This window comes from Penaeus monodon, chromosome 14 (genome assembly GCF_015228065.2).
Source record: "Penaeus monodon isolate SGIC_2016 chromosome 14, NSTDA_Pmon_1, whole genome shotgun sequence".
NCBI lineage: Eukaryota > Metazoa > Arthropoda > Malacostraca > Decapoda > Penaeidae > Penaeus > Penaeus monodon.
In genome coordinates this window covers 13,407,977-13,415,476 of record NC_051399.1, presented here as the reverse complement: position 1 = coordinate 13,415,476, position 7,500 = coordinate 13,407,977, and the positions used below count along the sequence as shown (strand labels likewise).

The 7,500-nt window shown below is 36.3% G+C and overlaps 2 protein-coding genes across 2 annotated transcripts in view; one reads left to right on the top strand and one right to left on the bottom strand.

The window, feature by feature from the left end:
• Window positions 1–7,500, top strand: part of LOC119580900 (33 kDa inner dynein arm light chain, axonemal-like) — an 89,473-nt gene that overhangs the window by 69,754 nt on the left and 12,219 nt on the right. The window lies entirely within an intron of this gene.
• Window positions 3,694–7,500, bottom strand: part of LOC119580899 (ER membrane protein complex subunit 2-like) — a 12,017-nt gene continuing 8,210 nt past the window's right edge. The window contains exons 5-8 of the mRNA XM_037929131.1: window positions 7,467–7,500; window positions 5,624–5,719; window positions 4,832–4,929; window positions 3,694–4,633 (exon numbers count right to left, since the gene is read on the bottom strand). The exon at window positions 7,467–7,500 is cut by the window's right edge and continues 123 nt beyond it. Of these exons, the coding sequence (XP_037785059.1) occupies window positions 4,549–4,633; window positions 4,832–4,929; window positions 5,624–5,719; window positions 7,467–7,500 (313 nt within the window). The 3' untranslated portion in view covers window positions 3,694–4,548. The remainder of the gene's footprint in view (window positions 4,634–4,831; window positions 4,930–5,623; window positions 5,720–7,466) is intronic.

Genomic DNA, 7,500 nt, shown 5'->3' with positions numbered 1-7,500 from the left:
GTATGTTGTCTCAGCATAACTACTTACATTACATTTTACGATTCCTTTAAATCCGTTCTTTAAACATTTTTTGTATATCACACTGTGCACCTAATGTTTCCCCATACATGTAAAAAAAAGTAGCCCATCAATGATCTATGGGATTAAACATTCTCAAGAGCTTACAATTGTATGCATAGGAAGCACATTTATACAACCTTGTTAATAGTTAATGGTTACAAAGTAAAATCGATGTGCTAGACATCAAAGGTCAAATAGCATTACAGAACGGTGTATTAGTGAAAAGGATAAAGAAGAGGGTTAGTTGATGATTAAATGTGTTACTTATCAAGTCATATAGCAGTTCCAATAGTATAGCATTAAAAATGGCAAAGAAGGGTGAGGGTAGAGAATGTGCGTAAATGGACTAAGGTGGGGATTAACAAGTGTGATTAGACCAGAGTTATCAAGGGAAGAAGTGTGGATTTCTGCAAGCATGTCCATAGGGTAAGGTAAGGGTTATCAAAAGGAGAAAGGGGGCAATTAGTTCACAGTTTCAGGAGAAATGTCAGGAAGGAGAGAATCCAGGTAAAGGGTCTCTTGTGACAGTGTATCATATGTATCCAGGGGGAAGTGGAAGGAATAATGGGGAAGAGAAGGGGGATGATCCAGATGAAGCTGAGGGTAATGGGTTATATTGGGAAGGAGTGGTAGGAAGGGATTTAGGAGGAACATGAATAGGAGGAGGATGGATGTCAGCAGGTACTTTGAGTGTAGAGGAAATGAGAACAAAGAGATTGGAAGATGGATGAGATGTAGGCATGCTATCTTGGGTCATAATTATGATAGTTTTGAATGTCTTTGAGAGTCTCTGAAGTGGATTTGGTTGAAGAGGTCTGAGGAACATAGGTTTTCTTATGAGGGGGAGAGGAGGAGACCTGAGGTAGTGGAGGAGAGGGTGAGGTACGAGAAGATGGGGTGGAACGTTTAGATTGTCTGCTGCAGGTGGAGCAAAGAGGGAGAGGGGTGTCAGGGAAGTGGTAGAGATTGGGGTGTCTGGACTTAGAATTGCAAAAGAATTTGATTATGAGAGGAAGGGGGTAGAAGTGAAAACGTAAGATGGAGGAGGAATAGATACTGGAGGGGATGCAGAAACATTCTGAGCGTGAAGGGCAGCATTGGAGTAGGGAGTAAGAGAAAAACCTTGGTGACATGCTTTCTGTTTGGCCTCGCACAAAGTAAGGCCAAGTTTGAATCTGACTCAAACTTGTAGGTAGGACAGCCCCTATAAAATACATCATGGGAGCCACCACAACAAGCACATGTGCATTACTGTGCAGAGCAGTTTGATTGATGATGACCGGGTTGGGCACATAGAGGGCCTCAGGCTGTGGATCGGAAGTGTTTGGCAGAGTGGCCTAGACGCCAACAATTCTAGCACTGACTGGGTGGAGGTTGATATGATCAGATAGGGAAGGATTTTCCTCCAATATAAACATGAAGGGGGAGGTCATGCATACAGAAATAATCTTGGCAATATTGAAGGATATACAGCAGCCTCTAGGGGAAATGGTGTAGCATTGTACTTACACTGCATTATAGTCCACGAGGCAGGCAATTAAGCCATCTCCACAATCTGTCCAATCCTTGTAGTAGACAGGGCAGTTTGTCAGGGCAATGGAAACAGTTCCGTATTGAGGGAGGGATGAAGCTGGGGAGGAATGGATTTGCTAGTGAAGTCAGTCAGGCTTGATAATGCTTTAGCTTGGATTCGGAAGTAACTGTGACAAGGCAGGAATGATTAGGATGGCTATGGAAGGAAACTTTGCCTACTTGTTTTTGGAGGCATTGTTGGAAGTGGAGTGTATTATTTATTGAAAATTTTCTACAGCATTAACATCTAAGGTCATTAGTGTCATACACAAAACTTAGCGAAAGGTTGGGGCTTGGGGGCAAAGCCCCCAGGTAAAGATTTTTGTTTGTGAATTTCCAGAATGGTCAATGGTCAAAACAAATAAATGTACCAGGCATAAAAGGTTACACAGCATTATGGTATAGTATTGTGGCAAAAAGGGTAAATATGAGTTAACACTTTGGATATGTGGACAGAAAGGGGATGAAGAAGAGAAGGAAAAGGAAAGAGGGAGTAGGAAAGACCCTGCAAAATTAGTTGAGGTGAGGGCTGAGATCCCAGGAAGGGGTGATCCCTATATTGGGCCTCAGTCTCTGCCTTCTAAGCCCCCCACAGCAAGGGATTAAGGGGGTTAGAAGAGGCGTATTCATGACTGACACAAAGTTAGCCTTTCATCCTTTTAACATGGCTCTCACACCTTAGGAAATGGAGAGTAGAAGCAATTGGAGAAGAGAAGGGAAAGTAGGAGTCGAGTTGAGGGTTGAGGCCTAAGGTAGGAGTGATCCCTGGCATTGGGCCTCAGTCTCCTTTTCCTAAGCCCCCCCCCCCCCCCCGAATCAACAGGCAAGGAACTGGGGGGACCACCTTGTTGTGACCTTGAATCTGTTTTTGTTGTTTCTGAATTTGTTCACGGCACTACTGGCATTTTATCTTGTGCGTGTGTGAAGTTGTTGTAATCTGCATTTTGAAAAGAATATTACTTTTCACAGCAAGTACAGCCTGATTTGTGTTAACTATTAGTTGCTGAATTTGTACAGTACAATCCTTAGAAGATCCAACTCCTTTCATATTCCTAATTTCTTGTGACAAAAGCATCTATATTCTTATTATATTTTTTAAAGTTTCTTCCATGGCAAATAAATTATGATTTTAACTTTCTTGGTGGATTTCAAGATAACAAGACATTAAGATGCAATTTTTCAAGAGTAATCTTCTCTGTATTCTTCTAGGCTACTATTCATTGTAATCTTCACTCACAGTCTTCCATTGCATTGCAAGAGAAAAAGGAAAGTGATACCCAAGATGCTTTACCATTAATATCTACACAATGCCTTTCATACCAAATAAACCAAAATAAAAATATACAAAAATATAGAGCTACAAATGTTTCTCAAGCCACTGTGTTGGAATGGCATCACATATATGCCATGTCCACTGTGAATTTTAGTTTACTGATTGTGTTTACATATAGATGGCTTGGTGACTTGGTCACCAAGGATTCAACTGCCTAGTCCTACCTACCTCACCTGCTTACCCTTTTCCTTGATTTTCAGATTTTTATATTTGTTATTGAAAAAAAAGTAATAATACTGCTGTCAATAATAATAATAATAATAATAATAATAATAAAATAATAAAATAATAATAATAATAATAATAAAAAATATAATTAATATTAGGGGGAAAGCATTCTTCCCAAAAACTCAAGGAATGGGGAAATCATGTCTACAAATGGACTCCTTGGTGGCTGAGCACTTGTAGAGCCATCTGTTTGCAACAAAATTCACAAAAACTATGGTGGACAATACATGTATCTGTTGCCAATGGATTAACTGCCAATATATACTGCTGGTCTTCCCAGCAAATATTACAGATGTATATATACCATATAAATTGAATTTTCCAGAGAATTGCCACATTTAACAATAACTAACACCTTAGAAATAACTTCCTCGAGATATGCAAATGAATATTTATGGGGAGACTTCTCATACTTTTTTCTGAAAGCAGTTGTTGGCAGTAAATGATGTCTGATCTGGTTTAACACATATGATGTGCAAAATCTAAGCAAAACACAAAGATCAATAACTTGTTATGAATGTATTTCATGATGACTGTACATAACATTGTTACAAATGGTCAATTATAGTTCAAATATATTACAGTTTTGTCTTACAAATATATTACACTGTCCATTGTTAAGAACAAAAATAATGCACAGGGATTCCATTAGTTTGCTGGAGTCAAAAACCTGTCCTCTACAGTTGTTTAAAATGCCTGTAATATCTGAATAATAACCATCACACTTTTTGTGCCTGTGGAATGATCCTTCAGGACAGAATTCCCTTATTTATGTCCTTTCACAAATGACAAGAATCCCAAAATAGTGTTGCTCAACTTAGAAATACACTTTCCAAGTAATTAATTACACATTGCACTATGTAACAATCAGCTCAAACAAGATTTTCTTTTCTCACTGAGCTTTATATGTCTTCATGCTTCCAGCAAACTGAAATTACTTTTCCCAAGATTGGAATATTATCATTAGCCTCCAATAAAGAAATGAATTAAGAACGAAGGAAAGTAAACAGAAAAGAAAATTGGGAAAAGGAATTGTAAATAAAAAACAGTATCTGGCCTACCTCTAATACCCCTTTGTTTCAAACAAAGGCACCTTGGAGACAAGTGAAGCTAGTACCAAAAAGTCTAAATTAATACATACAGTGTTCTGTTATACAAAGGAATGCTTCAACTGTGACCTTCACACTCATGTCCAAATATAGAGGAACAAACTTCAGCATGTAAACCTTCATCTCTTGTAATGTGGGAGTATAAAATGGGACAATATGGCAACATACAACATTATATCTCATCTCAAAATTTATTACAATACAAAAGAACAAATGATGAATATATGATTCTGCATATTATGTTTATCATGCTTTATCAGTTAAGCTCAGTGAACCAAAGGTCTCAAAAATGTTTGTACCTTCCATGGTGTTTGTTCTGCATTTTGAGTACCTGTAAAAGAAAAATAATGGCTGGAATTATCCCACTAAAAATGGAACAGTAATAATCAGCTGAACATTTTGCACAAGGAATTTAGTTGTTGAAAATTTTCTATGACAACATGGGATCAATAATCTTTTTAAATATATAATCTGTTCATCACTTATATGAATAAAAGCATTTACTCTATGAACCTTAGTGGTGTTTTACCTTTCTTCAATTTCCTTCAGTGCCCATGCTGCAAGACGCTGGGTCTCTTTCTTCTTCTGCACTGTACTCTTTGATGATGATGCAACATGAGTGCAACTCTGTTTTGGGCAAATGAAAGAATGATATTAATCAAAACACAGAATTATAATATAACAATCACAAAAATTTACAAACAAATAAATAATTCTTATTAACGTTCTTACTAGATATATCTCTTCACCTAAATTTGTGTGCTGAGTATACTTAAGATTTTCATTTAAATCCTCACTGGTATGAAAGATCAGACTGTAAATCAATTATGCTGATGCAATCCACCTATACAAATATGTTTAACAAAATATACCTTCCCAATTTTCAGGCCTGGAAGCTTTTCAAGTTACTAAATCTCTACTGTCTTTAGATTGGAGATTTTGCTCTCTAGTTCTGACTCTACAAAAATGAGTATAATTGTGAATCTATTTATTACTAGTAATTCAGAGTAGTATGTAAAACACTCATGTTACTGGTTATTTACTTTCAGCAAGTTTGCCTGACTTAATTTATGCTTTCATAATTACAATATTACTCCCTACAATGTCAAGGCTGTCCAACTGGCATTAATTTCTTTAAATATGGAAAAACATCACAGGATTTTATTACACCAAACCTATTCAAACTATGAAAAATAACTTCTCTTTAATGGGGAAAAGAAAAAGAAAAGAAAAGACAAAAAAAAAGAAAGAAAGAAAAAAAAACATGTTATCTCATACTAGTTCATGGTTCTCTGAAATGAGAACACAAAATTCAACTTACTAAAAACAGTCCATACAATGCTCGCATATTATTGGGATTTAGTTTCACAGCTTGACTGAAGTAGCTGCGAGCCATCTCCATGTTCTCAAGTCCACCCTGTAATGGTTGTCAAAATGAGTGACTACAATAACACTTACAACTTAAACTGAACACAAATATATCACTGTCAAAAACTAAAAGTGACAAATCTGTAGCATTCTGTTCTTGTTAAGGAATCTAAAATATGAAGTTCCCACAAACTTAACCCCTATGATCCAGATGATGTGACCATATCACTATGAAAAAATGTGGCTTGAAGGGCAGATGACATGAATGTGGTGTCAAGGGAAAGTTTGGCTGTGGGCTGGGAGACGTGAACTTGACGTTGTGAGCATTTGGACTAAAGGCCAGGGCGACAGGAATGACTTGTCATGAGTGCATAAAGCCCTTGGGGGGTGATTAGACTCATTTGGGGCTTAGGAAGGGGCTTATGCATTATTCCCATTGATAAACAAGTGAGGAATTTACTCTCCGTGAGCCTAGTAATACAGAATATTGAATAAACAAACAAACAAAAAAATTAAATAACAAAATGTTACTTATTGTAAGTATTCTTGCCCTGAGTTATGGTCAGTGTAAGGAAAACAATCTATTATCATCTGGATAAAGCAAAATGATAAATATAGACATTGGAAAACTGGAAAAAGCTAAATATGGTTATGTAGAAAAAGAGAAAATAACATTGCAAAGGGGAGGCATCGAGTCATGTCACTTCACACAACTGTTCATGTGCGCCCAGCCTACGAGCCGCACACCCCTTAAAGTGGCTGCTCAAGTAAGCCTAATGCCTGTATTTTGGGCCACTTGATAGCACTGAAGCATCTGGATCAAATGGGTTAAAATATGGTTTATCTGGAACAGCTTACTAGCCTCCACTATTGCCAATATCTTCCATGCACCATCTACAGTACAGCCATTAGTCTATCTTAAGTGACCCATCTGACTGAGCAAAACACTAATAAGCTAAAAAGCAGACCAAATTAATGAAAATTTTTGCTTTACTATGGAAATGAAGGATATTGGCCATATCTACAATATAACTATACAATCAATTCTTTATATAACATGCCCTACTACAACATAGTTATATTGTCACCTACTCTATATTCCCTTCCCTTCATGGCACAAAGAAAAAATAAACTGGTTAAAAGTTAAATTATATGACTCAAGGGAAAAACTGAAAGAGGAAAACAGAAAGCAAAATGAATAAATAAATACTAAAAAGAGGTCAGAGTAAAATGCAGTTATTTTGTATGAGCAAAGAACATTGAAAACACTTCCTTCGAGTATCCTAACTCTAGTACTAGATTCAAAGCAGAGCAGTTCACCAAATATAGTGCAAAGTCATCCTATATTGAATATCAATTCAAACTGAAAGTTAAATAATTACAACCATAGTGAAATTACATATAAAACTTTGACAAATTTGGAAATAAGAATATGCATTCCATCTTAGGATCTTTTCCATTTAGATGAAATATAATATACCAAAAAGTACTTTGAACCTTTAATAACAATAATGTAATAGCAAAGAAATTTTAGTTATCAAAAGAAAATCATAAACATACAAAATTTAGTAATGATACCAATGGAAACATCATTAGAGCACTTCAAACAAAATGTAAAATGCATGACAGGTCGGTCTTCAATTACACCACTGACATAATAGTTTTACTCTGTAAATCATTAGACTGTTCAATAATAATAATAATGAAAAATAATCAAAAGAAAACAATTTCTGCCACTGATCTTCCTATATTCTCCAAACTGGTCAATTGAAGGGAACCCAAAACAGCATCCTTGCCTGTGTGTATTTGATCTCTGCGTATCTGGTGTAA